Here is a 22,044-nt window from a genome sequence, read left to right on the forward strand (position 1 = left end):
TTAATTGAGAAGACGTACTTTGCTGTAAAATCGTAACTGACAAGGGACTGTATCGTCACGCCACTCTTTCCTCGCGGACGCCATTCTCTTCGTTGGAGGAGCAATGGTGGCTTTGCTACTAGTCTGGTCTCTCTGGTCTCTCGTCGAGCCTACTCCTAACTCTTCCTCTATTTTTTCTTCTCCGGTCACCCTGCCAAACACCGCCGTCTCGGAGGCCTTCTCTGCAGAGGAATGCGCTGAAATTGCCGCCTCGGGGTTGGGGGTTAACCCACCGCCACGACCTCCTGCTCCCACCTTCTACGACGACCCGTATCTCAGCTACACCATCGACAAACCCATGAAGAACTGGGACGAGAAACGTCGGGAGTGGCTGAAGCACCACCAATCCTTCGTCCCCGGGTAAGTGAGCGAGTTCTCCTTGTGTCAGGATCGCAACCGTCTCCGTGCCGTAACCCCCATCAGCGACCACATGCACCTGAGGTTCTTCAAGAACAAGGTGGATTACAATCCCGGTGGTCCGGGCGGCAATGATTGCCCACCCGGAGACTTGGACGCGGCGTTCACGGACATGGAGTTCAAGCTGCCATTGGAGACATGGTGCTCCACGGGTGGACGGACTTGAAGGTGTGGGGAGGGTGCCCTTGCATCGCCGAACCTGAAGCTATCGAAGTCCTTCCTGGCGAGGTTCAGGGACGCAAAGAAATGGGTGTCTTCTCTCTCGCTCAAACGTCGCATGCTCGAGATCCCGTTGCACGCTCTCTTTTAGGGTCGTGTAGATTTCATTTCATAAAGCGAAATATTCCATTTTCTGAGCATATAAAACATCCGTAAACCAACCCAGTGCTTTAGGTATATAATAGATTTGTTCGGCGTTTGGATGGAGTGTAATTTTAATTACAATGATTTACAATTTTAAATCAATGAATGTTGAACTCCATTGATATACTTTTAGATGGATGAATATTTATATTCAAATGCAGTATAAAGCATTATTGGATTCATTGTAATACGTGAATAAAAGGAATTGATTGAATTGAGAGTGATCAAATAGGCAGCGTCTTTTCTTCTTTAGCCATCATCGCAGGAACGGAGACTATAACAATATTCCAATATCACCCTCTGAATTAAGGCTATCTTTGGTTTCAAGTAAAATCTATATAAGGTTTGTAAATATTTCCTTATTTATGCCCATGAAACACCAAACTCTGTATTGAAAATATCTCCCTGTGAATGAAGAGGGAGATATTCCCAATATACAGCTATTATGTCTCGTGGATAGGGATGTGGGAATAACTGGGTGGGTAGTAGATCCGAGTCTTTTTTTTGCCAAGATAACAGTGGCTTTTGGAAAAGCTATGACCTTTCTTTCTCAACCCATGTGATTTTCACCGGTGACATATAGGCCTCAATTGCTGCACATGAACATTTTTTATCCACCTCCATTTTTTTGTCCACTTCCATCATCGCCTTCTACCATTGCCTAGCATTACTAGTAAGCACCCCTGCAATTTACTTCTGAAGATTCATTGACAAAATCCTCTCTTTAATGTTAAACTCCGCTCCATAGCTATTCTCACCAGCAAAGCGAATAGAAACCAATATCTAGAACCACTGTGAGATTATTGCCCACTTAGAAGATTATAAAAGGGTGAAAATGGATTAAAAAAAATCACTTGCACAAAACAGGCACGGGCATGCTACACACGAGTTATTCTCACATCCATACCCACAAGTAATTACAATTGCACATTGAGAATATCTCTCATTCATTCATGGCCTGACATTCCCAATACAAGGTGGTGGTGGTGTTTCGTGGGTATGGTGTTCCGAGTGCAAGGGGAGGGTTGAGACTTGAGACAAATGCTCTTAATTCCAGCAGTTGCCATATCTGAGGGAAGGATAAAAAATAGGAATGGCAATGGGGTGGGGTGGGGTTGTGCATACCCCATCCCTAACTCCAAATTCAAATGCCCTGCCTCCGTTCCTATCCCGAACCCCACTAGGGCTAGAAATCTCAACCCCACCCCATCCCTAACTCCAAATTCAAAACAGGCACGGGCATGCTACACACGAGTTATTCTCACATCCATACCCACAAGTAATTACAATTGCACATTGAGAATATCTCTCATTCATTCATGGCCTGACATTCCCAATACAAGGTGGTGGTGGTGTTTCGTGGGTATGGTGTTCCGAGTGCAAGGGGAGGGTTGAGACTTGAGACAAATGCTCTTAATTCCAGCAGTTGCCATATCTGAGGGAAGGATAAAAAATAGGAATGGCAATGGGGTGGGGTGGGGTTGTGCATACCCCATCCCTAACTCCAAATTCAAATGCCCTGCCTCCGTTCCTATCCCGAACCCCACTAGGGCTAGAAATCTCAACCCCATATCCATTCCACGAGGAACAAGGATTCCCAAATTTGCCCCACCTTACCTCGAACACTCTTACTTGCATAGTTGCATAGTTGCAAATCTTTTGTTTTAACCTACATGGATCCATATGGGTTGTTAATATGTAGGGCAAATACAAATTCCTCCCCTGAAGATTTTGATAATCATAAAATCCTGTAGTTTCACTTTAACAAAAATCTTCCATCTATTTTTAAAAAATTCAACAAATACCTTCATTTTTTCAATGACCAAAATGAAAAACGTATATAATTACATTTTACCTTTAGATGTGATGGATATGATGATGGACTAGCTATTAGTGAGGAATTCTCATATCGAATTCAATCGCTGCCATGTGTTTTAGTCAGGGAGAATTGAACATGTATGAGAATTTCTCACTAACAACTAATATTTGTTTCAACAAAAATGAGATGAATGACAATCTGAATTGTCAGATGTCCAGTGATGGTACTCGGAATTTTGTTCAGCATGGTGAAGAGGTATGAGAATAAAATAAAAGAAAAAAAAATGTTATAGAGGGAAGATGGAAAAAGAAAAAGAAATGCAGAAATAATGGGAGAAAAAAAAAAGGTAAGAGGGAGTCTATAGATTCAAACCTAGTCAACGGATGGAAAACAGGGGATGGATTGGTAGAAGTAAAGAGGCTGTAGCTTCAGGTTACAAATGGAAGGAGTTAAGAAAAGAAGAAAGAGAGGGGTGAGAGAAAACGAGGACCATAGTTGCAACAGTGGTACGAGGCGGTCACGATAACTCAGCGACTATTGTTGTTCAAATAGATGAAACCGGGAATCGAGGGTGTGTTGGCAGTGACAAAAGAAAGTCAATCCATGGGAGATGAGGAGGAAGGGAAGAGAGAGAGAGTTGGAAAGAAAGGAGAAAAGATGGTCGGAGGTGGAGATCGAATTCAGTCACCGCCATCGGTGGAGAGAGAAAGATAGAGTTGAAGGTGTGGTGAATACTGTAGCCATCTTCGACGAGGAATTGAAGGTGTAGTGATCACAGTTGTAGGTAAACTTGTTGGAAGAGGGGAGCTTCTGAAGGCACTGGGACGCGATGACAGGGAAGCTGCCAGTGAACTCAACCAAGATCATCGTCCCTTGAGCCATGAAGCTGTAGATAAGTGATTCTTGCTAACTCATTTTCGAGTGGGCAGAGAAATGGAGGAGGAAATAATACCAACTCACCGCCGGACAACTCTTCTTCAATGGGGAAGCCTTCTCCTCCTACTCACTAAATCAAGTAATCAACATTTCTATTTTCTCATAAAAATCTATAAGCTGCTGGGTTGATTTTTGGAATTTAACAGATCCTTATTTAGAGAGCAAGCAAATTACAAAGTGGGAGTTCAATCCCATCAGTCAGATACATGGCTTTTTCAAATTTATACACATGGCATTTTCTAAGAAGTTGCTATTAAAACCACTACCACCATTTAGAGAAGTGGCATTCTCATTTTCTATATAGATAAATACATGACAATTTAGGAGAAATTATTGTTAAAGCCCACAACTCACTACTAGGATACAGTTCCCCACCATTAATTCACATGGTCTTCTCATTTTTTATGGAATGCTAGACGTGTGGCATTTTTCCGAAAAATTGCTACTAAAACCCACAATCCACTACCATCATTTTTAATTAATTAATAAAAAAATGTAAAAGTGGTTATCCACAGCCATTTCTACCTACATTCTATCAATCTTATTTAATCATTAATCCTTTACACATCATAACAAAATAAACTATTCATACTCTAATGAACATAAGGTGTTATCAGTGCACTTTCAAATGTGCAAGTGGGGCATGTTGTATAAGGCGCATATGTGAATTTGCAAATAGACCTGTTCATGGGCTTGCCTGTCTCGACACCCAATCTTAGGCTTGGGTAGGATTTCAAGTCCGTAGGTTCAGGCTTGGGCTTGACCTTTTTTTTTGGTTCGGGCTCGAGCTTTCTCTCAAAAGGCCGACTTAATAATGTATTATATAATATATATATTATATATTATATTATATATATATGTTTTCTTTATTAGCCTTCTATTTTTTCAAGCAATAGTGAGATCATTCGTTCTTTTTTAGGTTTGAGGTATTTTAATACAAATAAAACAGTTTTTTTATTAAATAAAAAACCCTTTTCCAATTTTTTGCAAGATTTGGGCCTGAATATATTATATTAATACAAAGAGTCAAGAGACAAAGCCTTGCCTAGCCTATGAACAGGTCAATTACAAATACCATCCCCACCCCATCTCTCATTCCCATACTTCGAGTTTTCCTGAAATCTACCCTGAACCACGACCAATGGTAAAAAAACCTGCTTGGCCGACCAGGGCGGAGATGGGTCAAAAGTTTTGGCTATATTTGGTTTAAAAAAAAAGGTAGGGAAAGGAAGGAAAAGACAAGAAAATTAATACAAGATTTATAAAGGTTTCCTACTTTTTCGTTCCTTTCCCTACATTTTCCTTCAAACCCAACATAGTATAAGGGTTTGGAAAGAATTTCCGTAATTGAAGTTTATTTTCTCGGTTCTCTGTTCCGCCAGTTACCTGTTCGAGGGAAGGGTCAAAAGCTGTTAAGCTGTTAGGGCTTCGACCACTGTGGCAAGTTTCTTCTCCCTGCTATCTGTTTCACCATTGAAGCAAACTTCGATCATTATATTATCTTCAACTCTGTTGTTTCTCGCCGCGCCATTGTTTTTCGTTGCCGTTGTTTCGCAGTTCTCACTTCTCAAGTCGCCAAGTCGCTGCTGTTTGTAGATCGGAGCGGGGGATAGGTAAAATCTTTGGTTCTCAAGTCGCAAGTTTCTTCTGCTGATATCTATACGTCACCAGAATAAACATCCAATACAACATTAGTCTCTTGCTGTTTGATGGCTGTGAAATCTTCTTTGATATTATCAGCACGCTATGATCACACTTTCGTAATACTGTGAATGTTTTTCAACACCATTTTCACTTGTTTAGACTTGAATGTTTAATGCGCGTTGGCTCAAAGGCTCTCTCTGCAGAGATATGCTACAGTACTTTCCACTTATGCACGGCCAATTGGCCATCAATTCAGAAAATGACTAGGCTCCTGTTTTGTCTACAAACCCAATTCGGTTCATCCCAAGTTTCCAAATATTCCAACTGTTTGATCACTGTTGTCGATGATAGTATTCGGTGACAGTATTAAACCAGGGGCTGCGCACTCTATACGAAACACACTTTACTTCACACTTTCACAGACTATGGTAGAAATTTGGAAGGAAAAAAATAACCAGGGGCTGCAAAATTTCTGTAACATTTTGGCATATTAAGACAAGAACAGTCTAGACCCAAAGCTATATCCTACTTAGTTTTACCTACTTTCAGTTTTTATGGCTTGTAAATAATAGCTAGAATTTTCTGTCACCAAAGCTATATCCTACACCATTTTCACCCGTGATTCTTATATTTCCATTCTTTCACACAACATGCATCTTCATGCATTTTCTGCTCGTATTTCATAACTTATAGGGATATAAAATGTTATCTTCAATAATATGACAACATGTGGCAATGTATCTTTCTATTACGATAATGTGGAATTATATATATTTCTTCTTAAGGCAGTTTAGTGATTTAAGAAATTGGAGTAAATCAAAAAGTATTTGCCTTTCATGCTCTGTTTCTCTCTAACAGGATAGCCAGAAAATGCCTTCAATGGCCCATTCAGAAGCCAGAGATTTCACCAAAACCAAACAACCTAATGGGAAAATTGTTAAGAATGGCCCAAAAGATGAATCCAGGTTCCCCCTTCCCTTTTTTTGTTGTTTCCCCCTAATGCTTACAGTTTTTTATTTTTTATTTTTCCCTCTATTTATTTTGGTTTTAATTCTTCCTCTTTCTGCTGTTAGGAGGCAAAAGATTGCACAACAGAGAAAAAGCCTACCTATCACATCAGGTGATTACTTAGATTCATGTTACTCTTAATAATTTTGTTTTTAACCAATGTTGTCAAAATATTATGTTTTACAATACATTCACAATTCGAATATTCGAATCATGAATACCAAGGGGTTCGATTCGAATCTAATGTGTTGCATGTGACAATTTCAAAATAATAATGATAACAATAATGATTTGGAGGGTGAAAAGACATGGCTTTTTGAAGGACAGCATTTTATTTGTCTTGTTCCATGGCAACATTAAGAATCTAGTCCAGGTCCAGCTTAACTTTCACACTAAGATGCTATTAAAACTAAACCAATTTTCTTGTGGTAGCTTTTACATATTTTTTTTTAGTTATTGTTTAATTTTCCTCTAACCAAAATGGTTAATATTATAGAAAAATATAAACTTTCTGTTCACCAATATTTATTTATGAAATTCAGCAACTGCTTTTTGAGAACAGGTAAGGTATAAATTCTATTATATCAAAAAAGAATGCCAATGTAACACAAGACTGTACATTGGAGATATGCAAAAGATCTAGAAAAACTAATTACAGAAACAAAAGACTCTTGATTTAAGTATTAAAATGCGTTCCTTTAAACAAAGGACTTGTTACCAGCCAAAAAAAGCAACATCCCTTTGATTACCCAAAACCTTGATTTCCTCACAGGCTTTATTTTCAGAAATATTGTCATTTCTTTTCCCCCAAATAGCCCAAATTACAGCTGCTGGAATTATTTCCCAAATTAATCTCCCTGGCTTTCTTAGGCCAGAAATCTGCTGGCCCTCTAAAAGTTGCATAACTGTTTCCATGCAGCAAATGTGAGTTCAAAAGATGCCTGGAACTTGCATCCAGAGGGAGTAGGTAAATTACAGTGAAAGAACAAGTATCCTACTGACTCCAAACAGTTGTTGCAGAAGACACACAGGAGGTTGTCCACAAACATTTCTCTCATTTGCAAATTTTTAGCAGTTAGGCACTTGTTAATGACTGTCTCCCAAAGGAGGAAAGAAATCTTTGATGGAGCAGCCCTGCACCACACTCTTGAACTAGGGAAACTACTTCTGCCTGGGGGAAGTAAACGGTTGTACATAGATTTCACTGTGAAATTCCTGGACCTGTCCCACTGCCATGATCTTCTATCAACCTGATTGCTGTTAAGACTTGTCCTATACAGAATTGACATCAGCTTAGACAGGGAATCAATTTCCCAATCATTGAGATTTCTTCTGAAAAGGGGGGTCCATACAATTGAATCATTACACATCTTGTAATTCTCTCTAATAGACGACTCCTTGTTTGTGGCTATATCAAGCATCATAGATCAAATATCTTTCAGAGGTCCCTCAGCTGCCCAAATGTCTTCCCAAAAACCCACCCTCGCTCCATCTCCCACCTCATACCTCACACCTTTATTGAATTGGTCAATTGATTTCTCTATGCCCTTCCATAAAGCACAACTATAGGAAGTAGAAACTTGCCTTGGATCCCACTCTCTGTTCCGGAGAAGCTATATTTGACTGACATTACCCTTCTCCACAGGGAGGGAACCTTGTTTGTTCTCGAGAACCATTTCCCCATGAGAGCCAAATTTATCTCCTTCACCCTTTTCACCTCCCAAACCCCAAGCTTCTAGGAGTGCATCAGAACAAACATTCTTCCAGTTAACTACGTGAAACTTGAACTATTCTTTCCATCCTCTCCACAAAAACTTCCTCATCTTCTTCTCATTTCTGTTTGCCATGCCACTTGGAATGGGGAAGAGAATCATCATGTAGGTTGGAAGGCTGGAGAAGACACTTTTGATAAGTACTAGTTTCCCTCCCTTAGACAAGTGTCTGGGCTTCCAAACAGCTAGCTTTCTCTCCATTCTTTGACGAATCAGTTTCCAAATAGATTTGGAAATGCACCTAGCTCCAAGAGGCAATCCTAAGTATTTTGTTGGAAGCTTCCCTATCTTACATCCTGATTCTTCAGCCCAAGAATTTAGAGGTGGAACGTCCCCACAGCTATTAGCTCTGATTTTTGCAAATTAATTCATAGCCCTGTGACAGTCTCAAGCCAAATCAGAGTTGCTTTTAGAACCTCCAACCAAGGTATTGCCATGATAAATAGGTACCGTGACTATTCATAATTTTGATTGTAGAGTTGTTTATAAGCTTCCAAGAAGGGGGGGGGGGTAGGGGAAATAAGGGAAAAACACAAATCTTACCATGTGATTTACTAATTTGTTCATTAAGGTATGTACTGTTCTATTACTCTGATGGCTTTGAGGTATATTCTAGCCGCTAGAACAATACTCTTTGTTACCTGGTGCTTTGAGTCTATTTAATTACTGTTGAAGCATTTCTATATTTTAGGCATGTTATGTTTATCAATGAAATATTTTATTTTTGAGTTTCTTCTTTTAGTCCTATTTGATAGTTAAAGTATAAATATATTAATATAAAAAAAGGAGGACAAGAAACCCCGTATAGAAAAATTAACATGGCTGATATACCATGCCACATCTACAATGTATACAACTTAATTATTTTCTTAGTTGTATTTGTTTAACTGTTTTCTTAGTTGAGAGACAACTTGTGGAGGAAGTGAGAAAGAATGATACATTGATCATAGTTGGTGAAACTGGAAGTGGGAAAACAACACGTAAGTTTTGTATTCCCTCAAATATAATATGTGACATTTTCTTTCTTATTCCAAACATTTTTTTAGTGTTGCTACATGCACTACTGGAGATTGATGGGTTTAATGACTAGTATAATTGGTATTTTTTTATCAGTAATGACTAGTATAATTGTTTTGTAATTGGTTTTCTTCTGATTAGCAAATATCTATACCTTTCTCTACCACTTTATTTTGTATTCATTTCTATATTCACCTTCAAATCTTTTTTTGGGGAGAAGTTAAATACTTCCATTTGTTATCCTGCAAAGTTCAATTGCCACATGTATGTGAAAAATATTAAGGAGCCATTGCAAGTATTTCACAGAGAGAGCTTGTTTTCACCATCTGTTATATATACAGTATTAGAGATTTTTTTGTCAGTAAACTGTAATCAATTCATTAATTATTGAAAGAGCATTACAAGTTAAGTTCAAGTAGAAGAGAAAGTTAAAGTCAAGTTTAACAGCCCCTATTACAAATCTGCCCAGAACAACACATCCCTATATACCCCTTGTTTTGCCAAGCTGTCTGCCATTCCATTTGCTGTTCTCTTTACCCATTTGAAGCTTGCATCTAAATCCTTCTCCATGCACTTGATTTCTCTTATTAGGTATCTGAAAATCCAAACACCTGGGTTGTTGTCATTCAACGAAGATATTACCAGTTTTGAGTTATCCTCAATCTCCTGATTCTTAAATTCACATTGTTTTGCTAGCTCTTGCAGAGCCCCCTATTCCAATCAGCCCCAAATACAGTCACCACTTTCCCTGTAGCATCTATTAATATCCCTCCAATTCCTGACAACCCTAGATTTCCTATTGAGCTTCCATCAAAGTTCAGTTTTAATCTATTAGAGTGGGGGAAGGGGCTTCCAGTCCATAATTACTCTTTCTAAAGGGGTATCACCCCAATTGATAAAAAAGGGGGTGTCACCCAACTAGACATCTTCCCAAAAAAAGGGATATCACCCAACGGATTAAAGATTTCAACATCTTTAATCTGTTTGGTGGCGAGGCAAAGGAGCAGGATTTTTTCACTTCCCATGGTTTGGCGTCGACCAGTAATAGTTCAATTGAGGTCCAAGTTTGTCTGAATGGGCGCTTAGAAAACTCTGCTACGAATTTAGAAGGTCTACATCCAATTAGAAATTCAAAGCAGGGTAGCGGTAATGGAATTGTCAATGATCACCAGAATCTCCATAGTTTTCTGCATCCTGTAAATCACTGCATTCAGTTCTGCTGTCCAATCCAGACAGATTGGACAGGTTGTTTGATGGTTCTACTTTCAGCTGGCCAAAAAGGAAGGGAAGACTAATGTGGAGGTGTACAAGGGCAGCAGTAATCTGGACCTTATGGGAGGAGAGAAATAAATGTATATTCGAGGAAAAGAAAAGGAGCAAAGAAGCATTAATTGAAGGGATTATGGCAAAAGTGGCTTTCTAGACAAAGACACTGGAGTTGTTTTCAGCTTTCTCTATTGATGACATAACAAGGAACTGGAGAACAATTGCAGCCTCAACTTCAGCCAAGTGGAAGGCACTAAAGGGTTGGGATCCCCCAGAGTTAGGATTCCTGAAATTAAACTTTGACGGAAGTAGTTTTGGGAATCCGGGTCATTTGAAATTGGAGGGGTTTTAAGAAATGAAAGTGGAGTGATCATGGGCATGTACTCAGGCCCCATTGGATTGTGTGATTCTGTAACAGCAGAACTGAATGCAGTGATTTACGGGATGCAGAAAACTATGGAGATGGGGGTAAGAAAGCTAGTAGTTGAAGGTGACTCCAAAATGGTAATAAGTTGGCGAAAACAGAATGAGAAGGCTCCGTGGTTTTTTAGAAACAAAATCAAACAATTCAAGAGGTTCTCAAGGGATATGCAGCTGATAATTCAATGGACTCCTAGGTTGGCAAATGGTCTAGCTGACCAACTAGCAAAGAAAGGGGTAAACAGGGCAGTGTGTTTATGGGCTCAGTTGTAAGACTGAATATTAAATTGTTTTTGTATTTTCTTGGTGGTAACCGAGGCTGCCTTTGATTTGTACATTTCTCTTTATCTAAGTAATAAAATTTGATGTTGATGCTGATAAAAAAAAAAGGATCGCCAGGAAGGGATAAGACACAGAGCTCAAGTAGTTTTTCGCAGGAGAATTCTTGCCCAGAATTTGGCTCCCATCAGGTCCATCCTATAAAAGACTGTGATCCTCCTCTTCTTGTGAAAGGAAAGGAAATAGAGTCTCCGTCCTCTCCCTCCCAAGGTATGGCAGTAAATTTGTTTTTGGGTACTAATGTGGGTCCTCTGTCTCTAGCCTGTTCTCCAGGTTCTCAGCCTCAATATTTGCTGCCAACCGTGGATGCAGAAGAGATTGACACTGGGAATGGGGATGAGGCTGTAGTTGAAGAAGTGGTGGGAGAAAGAATTTGGGATTTAATTGAACAATCTTTGGAAGAAATGAAGAGGAAAATAAAAACACAGAATGTGGAAAAATTGAGGAGGTAAATGCTACCACAGTAGATGGAGATATGAACAAGGGGGAAGATTTGGTGGCTGAAAAAAGGAAGAAGGCAGGGCAGAAAAGTTTGTGGAGAAATTGGGGTGTAAGGTGAAGGATTCTAACGACTTTAAAGGATTAAGAAAGCTGAGGAGAAGGTGAGAAAAGGAAGATGAGTGAGGTAGAGAGGCTAAAGCTTGATGTGGAGGGAGATAGGGAGTTTACTGAGAGGAGGGGTAGAAGAAGAGGGGGCAAGTAAATCTGGGGGTTGAGGTAGGGGCTACAAAATCAGAGTGAATTGATGAAAATGATCAGTTGGAATTTTTGAGGATTATGGAGCGCGAGGAAGAGAGCCATAATAAAGGAAATGCTGAAGAAGGAGAAACTGGATGTTGTTCTGTTGCAAGAGACTAAGCTCTCGACCTTTGATGACAGTTGGGCCAGAGGTATCTGGAGGTCTAGGGGCATAGGTTGGGCAATGTCACTGTCATGGGGTTCCTCTGGTGGTATGGTGGTACTATGGAAGAAGAATGTGTTGCAAGGAATGGAGGAACTGATGGGGAAGTTTTACAATGTCTCTTAAATTTCAACAAGAGGATGATGGTTTTGAATGGGTGTTAACATGCATTTACGGACCTAATGGGTATAGGGAGAGGAATGAGATGTGGGAAGAGCTTGAAGATATATGGGGATTGTGGGATGGACTATGGTGTATTGGAGGGGACTTCAATGTGATAAGATTTGTTGAGGAGTCTAATAAGATGAGACAAAGGGTAACCACAAGTATGAGGAAGTTTAATGAATTCATAAACAATTGCGAATTGAAGGAGTTGCCCCTCGTGAATAGTAACTTCACTTGGTCTAATCTGCAATCAAACCCAATTTGTTCTAAGCTTGATAGATTTTTATTTACAGTGGATTGGGAAGCCCATTGGGAAGGGTTGGTCTCAATGGCTTTACCTAGGTTAACCTCTGATCATTGGCCTATCTCCTTATCCAAGGTTGAGTTAAGAGGAAGTAGTCCAGCCCCATTTTGGTTTGGGAACATGTGGCTTAGTCATCAAGGGTTTAGAAAGAAGGTAAAGGATTGGTGGACAGAGGTTAATACTAGCGATCAGTGGGAGGGTATGAAATTTCAGCATAAGCTTAAAGAGTTGAAAGCAAGCATCACGATATGGAATGCACAACAATTTGGGAGACTAGAAGAGAAAAAACAAGAGGTAATTGACAATATTGAGATGCTGGATAAAAAAGAAAATGATGAACTCTTTGGAGAAAGAGAAAAACAAGAGAGTGGGAGGCTGAGAAAGGAATTGGAGGATATTATTTTCAAAGAAGCGATCACCCGGAGGCAGAAATCTAGGCAAACATGGTTAAAGGAAGTGGATAGAAACACAAAATTCTTCCATGCCTTAGCCAATGACAGAACGAGGAAAAGGTGGTTAGAAAGAAGGTTTGACTTAGAGGAAATAAATGAAGTAGTTTTTTTCGATGGATAGAGCTAAAGCACTAGGTCCATATGGCTTTACTATGGCTTTCTACTAAGACTGTTGGGACATTTCGAAGGAGGATATCCAAAACGTGTTTGATGAATTTTTTAACAGAGGGGTAATTAACCCAAGATTAAATTCTACCTTCATTGCCTTGATTCCAAAGAAAGCATTTGTTAAGGATAGGAAGATCATTGACCAAATCTTTATTGCCAATGAGAGTGTGGAGGAGCTAAAGAGATCTAGAAAGAAAGGTTTGATTTGCAAGCTCGGTTGAGAGAGCTTATGATCTGGTGGACTAGGATTTCTTAGTGGAAGTGATGAGGAATTTTGGCTTTGGAGATAGGTGGTGTAAGTGGATTAAGGGATGCATCAGTACATGTCATTACTCACTTTTGGTTAATGGCACAGTAGTTGACCACTTTCCAGCCATCGAAGGTATTAGACAGGGGGACCCACTCTCTCCATTCTTATTCACATTAGTAGCAAAAGTGCTAGGCATTCTTTTCCAGAGAGCAGATTTGAGGGGTTTGGTGAGAGGTTGGAGAGTGGGAAGAGAAAGAGTGCCTATTACTCACCTGTAGTCTACCGATGATACTGTCCTATTCTATGAGGGAGGTGATCTAAATTGGGTGAGGAATATGAAGGAGGTTATACAAGTCTTTGAGAAAATGACAAATCTGAAAGTTAACTTCAATAAGACTTGTGTAGCAGGCATCAACATGGAAGATGAAGAGGTATTTGAATGTGCAACAATATTTGGTTGTGAGGTATGCCTGTGGCCTATGAATTATTTGGGTTTACCTCTGGGGGCAACCCTAGAAGCGTGAATTTTTGGAACCCGATGGTGGATAGAATCTCAAAAAGGCTTGCCTCTTGGAAAAGGAATTAGCTCTCGATGAGTGGAAGAATTACCTTGATCAAATCAACTTTGGCCAATTTGCTAGTTTACTTTATTTCGGTCTTTAGATGCCTGCGGGGATCTGTAGAAGGTTGGAGAAGCTAATGGGGGGTTTTTTATGGAAACCGGGAGAGGAAAAGAGGGATCATAGGGTGAGATGGGAAATGGTGAGTAGAAGTAAGGAGCTAGGGGGTCTAGGAATTGGGAGTATTCAGAAGAGGAATTCAGCCTTGTTAGGAAAGTGGTTATGGAGATTTTTGGTGGATCAAGACAAATTGTTGACGAAAGTGATTAAGAGCATACATGGGTTGACGACAGATGGCTGGGACGTAGGAATTTCGGCCAGAGCAACGGCAACAACACCTTGGAAAGCCATCCATGCCATTCTTCCTTGTTTTCTACCCTTTGTCAGGTATAACTTGTGTTCTGGAAGGTTTTGGGAACATGTGTGGGTGGGGGAGACACCACTTAAAGACCAATTCCCTTCCCTGTTCTCCCTTTCTAGGTACAAAAACTTAACTGCCTCATCTTTAGTTTCATCTATTAGTTTAGGAGCTCAACTTAATTGGGATTTGGGTCTCAGACAAGGTGTTAGAGATTTTGAGATGGAGTTGGTCTTCTTAGAATTGTCAAAGGGAGATTCTCGGATTTTGACCCTTTCCTCTTCTGGCTCTTTCAGTTGTGCCTCCTTTTTCAATGCCCTAGCTCAACCCTCTCTTTCTCTTGCCATTCCATTCCTTTCTGAAGAAGTCTAGGGAAGACCGGTCCCACATAGGGTTGGAGCACTTTGTTGGGAAATAGCTTTGGAAAGAATAAATAGTTGTGATCATCTTCAAAAAAATAAGCCTTTTTGGTGCTTGTCCCCGCACTGGTGTGCCCTTTATAAAGCCAATGGTGAGTCTTGCTCTCATTTACTTATATCCTGCCTTTTTTACTTCATCTATTTGGGAGTGGTTTCTCTCTTTATTTGGTTGCAGGTGGACTCCCTCGTCAAGCATTCGAAGCCTCTTCATCTATTTAGTTGGTAGCCGGATCAAAAAGAGGGGAAAAATCTTGTGGAGGTGCACCAGGGCAACAATTTGTTGGACAATTTGGGAGGAAAGGAACCAAAGATATTTGTTGAAAATGAAAGAAGCAGGGACACAATTATAGAAGTGATTTCTTTGAGGGTAGCACAATGGGTAAAAACAATGAACATATTTGATGATGCTCCAATAGAGACCATTGCGAACAACTGGCAGGAAATAGCAGTGTCGACTCCAAGCAGAATCAATGTCCATCCTTTGTGGCTCTCCCCGATGGAAGGTTTTGTCAAACTCAACTTTGATGGGAGCAGTGAAGGAAATCTAGGGCCATCAGGGGTTGGTGGTGTTTTTAGAACAGAGGCAGGCTCAGTAATAGCCCTTTTTTCAGGATCAACTCCTTTAGGTTCCTCCACGAAACCTCACTTCGTTCCTCACAAAAGATGATATCATTTGTGAAGAGTAAACGAGAAATAATCACTTCTTGTCTACCCACTCTCCATCCCTTCAAGAGATTGTTTTCCTCTGCTTTTAAGATCAACCTGTTTAGCACATCTGCCACTAAAGTGAATAACATAGGGGAGAGAGGACCCCCTTGCCTCAAGCCCCTCTTGGCTGGAAAAAAATCCCTTGAAGCTCCATTGATAAAAATGGATTAATAGCAAGAACTTATGTAGCCTCTAATCCATATCACCATCTTTCTCCAAACCCTATTTCCTCTAAAACCTCCAAAAGAAAATCCCAGTAGAGAGTTTAGCATGTGAATACATGAAGAAGAGGCAAGCGAAAATCCCAGTAGCAATGTAAACTGCCTTTTCCCTTAATGATAAAAAAAACTGTTTTTTCCCTTAGATTTGTGCCCTTGAAGGAAGTTCAAAAGATTCTAAACCTTTTTTTCCCTTAATTTCCCGTAGAGAGTTTAGCATGTGAATACATGAAGAAGAGGCAAGCGAAAGATCAAAAGATAGATGTGGTAAGATAGATTAGATAAAACTGCAACATCTTGCATGTTAGGCATGAGACTAGACCAGTAAAGCTAGCTGGGACTCCATAACTTTCTGCATGTTGAGATGGTTAGGGCTCAAGACTGTACTTCTCTGGAGGTCAGCTGGGTGAAAAATAAACTTAAAACATGATTGCAATTATGTGGGTTACTATATAATTCAGGAGAATGAAAAATCCCCTGGGCCGGATGGCTTTTCAAACCTTTTTTATGTCAAGTGCTGGGAGTTTGTGAAGCAAGATCTACTCAATGCTTTTCAGGCCTTCCATTCAAATGCATCCTTGCAAAGAAGCTTGAATGCTACTTTTATCTCTCTTATACTAGAAATCACACTGTTTAACACTCCCTTCATCCTTGAAGGAGCTATGAATCTAAAAGCTTTTAGGCCAATAAGTCTCTTTAACGGTTTTTACAAAATTTTGGCTGAAAGGATGAAGGGGGTGTTGGTGCGATTTCCAGTAATCAATGTGCTTTTGTCCCAGGAAGGCAAATGCTTTATTCTGTTCTCATCTTTAATGAGTTGATTGACTCTAGAAGGAGAGAGGGGATCCCAGGTCTGGTGTGTAAACTGGATATAGAAAAAGGTTATGACCATGTAAATTGGAGATGCCCGGATCTTGTGTTGGAAAGAATGAACTTTGGACAAAATTGGAGGAACTGGATGAAAGTCTGCATCTCTTCCCCCAAGGTTTCCATTCTGATAAATGGACAATCTGCAGGTTTCTTTGAGAGTTTTAGAGAGCTGAGACAAGGTGGCCCTCTCTGTCCCTTGCTTTTTACATGTATCACAGAAATCCTCTCTTTTTAACTTGAGGGCTGCTGTTTCTGGGTTGTGGGAAGGTTTTGCAATCTCTCTAGGGGAGGAGAAGGTCAACATCCTCCAATTTGGTGATGATACTTTCTGCTTTATAGATGCATCCCCTGAGCAGTTGGAGACTCTACTTGGGATTCTCAGTTGGTTTGAAGTTGTTACTGGGCTGAAAGTACCTAAGTAAAAGTCAAATCATTCCAGTCAGCCAAGTGCCTAATTTGGAGGAGTGTGCCAGATTAATGGCTTGTTGGGTGGATTTTCTCCCTGTAAAATATTTGGGTCTACCCCTTGGTGCAAAATGCTCTTCTTCAGCTATTTGGGATCCAGTAATTGAAAGATTGGAGAAAAAGCTCTCTTCTTGGAAGGCTAAATATCTTTCATTTGGGGGAAGAGTAATACTTTTAAAAAGTACCCTCTCCAATTTTCCCATTTTTGGGGAAGGTTTAAGTTTCAAAGTAGGCAGAGGTGACAGAATCAGGTTCTGGAAGGACCCTTGGTGTTTGGAGAATCCTTTGTCTGAGAATTTCCCTCTTCAGTTTCAGTGTGCTGCTAACCAAATTGCCTTGGTTGCTGAGTCCTATAACATCTTGGGTAATGTTGTGACCTGGGTCCCCCAGTTCAGAAGAAGTCTGTTTGATTGGGAATTAGACGAGGTCTTGGGACTGCTGGAAACACTCCAAGCTCAGAACATTGACTTCAATCTTGAAGACGAGTGGACATGGAAGTGGAGTGGTGATGGCTTCTTCTCAGACAAATCAATGGCCATCAAACTTAACAGTTCAGGTGCAGTGAATTTTCCAAGTAAACAGACATGGAACCCAATCAGCCCCTCCAAAGTCAATTTCCTAGCCTGGACAATGGCCCTAAATAAGTGCCTATCTAGAACCAACTTAGAAAGAAGAGGAATGCAACTGTCAGATGTTTCTTGTGGCCTTTGTGGATTGCAGCCAGAGTCTACAGATCACCTATGCCTCCACTGCCTAGTTGCTGCCCAGGGGTGGGATCACTTCTTAAGTGCTGTGGGGATTTGTTGGGCCATGCTGAAATCTGTTAAAGACTTGTTATGTTGCTGGAAGATTAGGAGCTTGAAGAAAAAACGAAAGTTGGTGTGGAGAACTGTCCCGGCTGTTGTCCTATGGTCCATTTGGACTGAAAGAAACAACATAATCTTCTGTAATAAACTGAAAAGTCCAGAGGAGATAGTGCAGTGTGCAGTCAGTAAACTGTTCTTCTGGGTATCTCAATCCAGAATTCAAGCACCCGAATGTTCTGCAGTTACTTAGGACTCAGTCTATTTGGTGTCTGTAATTGGTGCTGATATCTGTTCTGTCCCTTTCTGGACAGGTTTCTGTTGTAACTTCTATCATCTTCAATAAAATTACCTTACCGTTTCAAAAAAAAAAAAAAAACAAAAAAAAAACTGGAGGTTTGGTCTCCTCCAAGTGATGGGTGGATGAAGCTCAACTTTGATGGAAGTGGTTTTGGCAATCTGGGACCTTCTGGAATCGGGGAACTGATTAGAGATGGTGATGCAGGAGCTGAAGAGTCAAAATTGGAAATTTATGAAATTTTATGTATTTCTGTATTTTTGGACAGTAGGGGTATTTTTGTCATATTACAAATTTCTGTAGGTTCCAATAAGAGGGTTTGGTTGCCTATCTATATTTTGTTTATGTTTAAAATTTCAGAGTCATTGCGTAAGTAGGATTAGGGTTATTAAGTCTTTTTTGAATTGAAAATGGGATATGACAGCTTAGTTTGAGTCCTACTAGGATTATTGAGTCTAACAGTTTGACCCCTAGGACTATTATGAGTCTAACAGTTTGACTCCTAAGGTAGTGGGGTTATTATGAGTTTAGAGTATAAATATGTATGGACGTTTTACACAAAGGCAATGGAGTTTATTGAGTTTTCTTCAGATTATTCTAACTATGGTGAGTGATTCCCATGCCCTAGAGTGATTCTAGGCACCCTGTGAGTGATCTCAGGTATTTTTCCTCTTCTTTCTCTCCCTATTTTCTCTCTTATTCCTTCAAGAAGCCATTACAGCCATCAACAACCATAAAATTCTGATCAAAGAAGACCATACATTCTCTAAGGACTAGAACTGAGCTGGTCCTACATCAGATGGGGGTGGGAATATTTGTGGCATGCTTTCGGGGCCTATTGATCAGGGTAATTCAGTGAGAGCTGACTTTTTGGCTGCCATTGAAGGGTGTAATTCTAAAAGCTAAGGAAATGGGAATTACAAGGCTGATTGTAGAAGGGGATTCAAAAATTGTCACTGGCTGGTTGAAGGGGTTTTATGGCATTTCAGAAATGATTTCAAGGGATTCAAGATGCTGTCAATACAAATGCAAATTCAAGTAAGATGGGTTAGGAGGTCCGCGAATGGGTTGGTGGATGGACTAGCCAAGCAAGGAGTAAACAGACATAATTTGTTTTGGGCTCAATGTTAAAGGGGTGGTGGGATTCTTTGTTGTAAAGGGTTTTGTCTAACAACTTCTTGTTGTATTATTTTCCCTTTTAAGCTTTAATAAAATTCTTTGCATTAAACATTGTGTTAGTTACTATATATGTTTGGATGGTTCATAAATAGTAGTATGGCTATTTTAAGAGTTCTACAATTAAAGTAACCTTGTCATGCCAGTTTTTGACATAGGTCCTTTCTTAGTGGGTCTCAAATTTCATATCGGTAAGACCTGATCATCTGAATAAGCAACACATGGGCCATGGAAAATTGTGGGGCCTCGGTACAGAACTTTGTGTCCTTTAGGTCCAGACCAACCACATTCTCCAAAAGATTAATGTAAAAGAAACTATATCCAACCTAAAAATGGTTAATGTTTGATTCATTATTCAGATAACAATAATCATTTTTTAAATCTCTAGTTATGTTAGAGGCAGTTTATATGCCATTTTTTCCTTGATCAGCAGCAGTTTATATGTCATTTGATCTACTGCTTGGTGCAAAATAGTAAAATCTAATACCAACAACATGAAAGCACAATTTCAAGCCTATGAGCAGCCACTTGGTGATTAGGTTTGTGCACAGTCCTCTCCTCCCATGACCTGGATATGGATAAATGAGACCAGCAATGGTAATAGTTGTCAACTTGTCAAAGCAAAATCTTCGTGCTCTTTTTTTGGTCTTCAATTATGGCAAATGTTTTCTTTACTTGTGCCAAGAAATCCTCCTCTAGGGGGTGGTTGTTTTGAATCTTTTAATCACTTTTTATTTCCGACTTTTGTTTCTTCTCACTTAGAGTCTTGGGTAATATTTTCTGGCAGAATTACCACAATTTTTATTTAATGCGGGGTTTTGCCGTGATGGGAAAGTTATTGGGATCACTCAACCTCGCCGTGTTGCAGCAGTCACTGTTGCTAAACGTGTAGCAGAGGAATGTGGTGTCGAGTTAGGTCAGAAGGTTGGGTATTCCATTAGATTTGAGGATGCAACTTCCAGCTCAACAAGGATCAAATACATGACCGATGGGTTGCTTTTGAGGTAAATATTATTTGAACTGGTTTATTTTATATCTGTTTTTATATTCTTCACCTTGTAAGGTAAATATTATTTATTCTTCACCTTCTAGGTAAATATTATTTTCTATATGCTATTGCTAATAGTCTTGCCAAGGGTTGGGATTGGGATTGTATCAGTGGTGGTTAGCTCTCCTAGTGCGGTGTTGTCTTGTATTCTCTTATGCGATATATTTCTTGTTGCCCTATATTTGGGATTGATAATGCTTATGCACTGCTTTCTTTCTCTTGCTTTTGTTCTCCTTTTTTCCTCATTGTCTAATAATATCCTTTTTGTTATAATTAAGGAATTCAACAAAAGGTGGCTCTACTTGGTGGGAAGAGTGTAAAGTAGAGGGGTGGGCAGGATTTCGATTCTTGTAAAAACTGAAGTTCTTAAAAAGAAATCTTTAAGCTTGGGGCAGGGAGGAATTTAAAGCAGCAAAAGAGGAAAAAAACAAAGTCTTCTTGAAGCTGGAGGATCTTGACATTATGGAGCAGAATGGGATTTTGGATGGAAGTGGTAGAAGTGGAAGGACATTTTTTAGAAAAGATTGGGAGAAGATTGTTAGGAGGGAAGAGATTTTTTGGAGGCAAAGGTCTAGATTGAGATGGTTAAAAGAAGGGGATAACAACTCCATTTTTTTATAGTTATGCAACAGGAGGCATAGGAGAAAGTGCATTTCTAAAATTAAGGTGGGGCAAAGAGAAGTGGAAAGCCAAGAAGAGATTGGGGAAACTACTTTAAACTTGTTCAAGAACCTGCATACCAAGGAAGGCAAAATGAGTTTTGAATTAAATAGTTGGAATGGATCGGCATTGCAGGAAGACAAGAGAGTGGCTAGAGAGAGATTTTGAGGAGCAAGAAGTAAAAAGGGTCTATCTTTAGTATGGATGGAGATAGAGCTCTAAGGCCTTATAGTTTCCCTATGTTCTTCTATCTGATGTGCTAGGGTATGATAAAAGTAGGGGATTTTCATCATTCAGTTATGGTGAATAAAGGTGTTAATTTGACTTATAAGTCTAATCCTAAAGAAAGAGGGAATGCTGGAGGTTAATGACTTAAGATCAATCAACTTGGTTGGGGACACTTCAAGATTTTGGCATAAGTGTTGATAAGGAGTTTGAAGGAAGTAGGAATGTGGCTCTTCTGGGGAAATGGTTATTGGAGGTTCTCTTTAGAGAAGGAGAAATTGTGGGCTAAAATAGTGGCTAGCATTCATGGGCTGGAGGACAACGGATAGGATCCTAGAATTCGGGCAAGGACAAGTGCATCACCTTGGAAAGCCATCCATGACTTGTTACCAATTTTCTCCCCTCTTATCAGGTATGACTTAAACTCAGGCAACCTTATCAAATTTTGGGAACAAACTTGGGTGGGGAATGCCCCTCTGAAGGTTTAGTTTCCATCCTTATATGCCCTCTCCGACTTGAAAAATGAGCCAATTTCTTCCTTCATTATCCCATCATCTTCAAACTCCGGGTTTGGGTGGAACTTGGGCTTGAGGAGGGATGTTAGAGATACAAACCTAAACAACATCTTGAGTCTCCTAGGTCTTCTTGAAAATATCTTCTTGGACCCCATAAAGGAAGACACTAGAATTTGGACCCCCACCCCCACAAGCTCTTTCTCTTGCGCCTCTTTCTTCAAAGTCCTAACTCAGCCTACCAGCCCCCTAGGCCTTCCTTTCCCTATCAAAGAGATTTGGTGCAGACCAATTCCTCCTAGGGTTGGTAGTTTTTGTTGGGAAGCGTTTCTGGAAAGAATCGACACTAGTGATCTGATTCAAAAGAAGAGACCCAAGACATGC

At 39.9% G+C, this 22,044-nt stretch overlaps 1 protein-coding gene across 4 annotated transcripts in view; it reads left to right on the forward strand.

Moving 5' to 3' along the window:
• Positions 1-4,864: 4,864 nt before the first annotated feature.
• LOC148863334 (RNA helicase family protein) overlaps positions 4,865-22,044 on the forward strand; it is a 45,058-nt gene continuing 27,878 nt past the window's right edge. For 2 of the 4 annotated variants that reach the window (XM_088980536.1, XM_088980537.1), the window contains exons 1-5: positions 4,865-5,187; positions 6,077-6,183; positions 6,292-6,338; positions 8,898-8,978; positions 20,003-20,219. In XM_088980536.1, coding sequence (XP_088836662.1) covers positions 6,089-6,183; positions 6,292-6,338; positions 8,898-8,978; positions 20,003-20,219 — 440 coding nt within the window. In that variant the 5' untranslated portion in view covers positions 4,865-5,187; positions 6,077-6,088. The remainder of the gene's footprint in view (positions 5,188-6,076; positions 6,184-6,291; positions 6,339-8,897; positions 8,979-20,002; positions 20,220-22,044) is intronic. The other 2 variants (XM_088980538.1, XM_088980539.1) reach the window with 2 other exon arrangements.

The sequence above is a fragment of the Nelumbo lutea genome, chromosome 3 (genome assembly GCF_056320005.1).
Source record: "Nelumbo lutea isolate HS-2025 chromosome 3, American lotus-T2T, whole genome shotgun sequence".
NCBI classification, from domain to species: Eukaryota; Viridiplantae; Streptophyta; class Magnoliopsida; order Proteales; family Nelumbonaceae; genus Nelumbo; species Nelumbo lutea.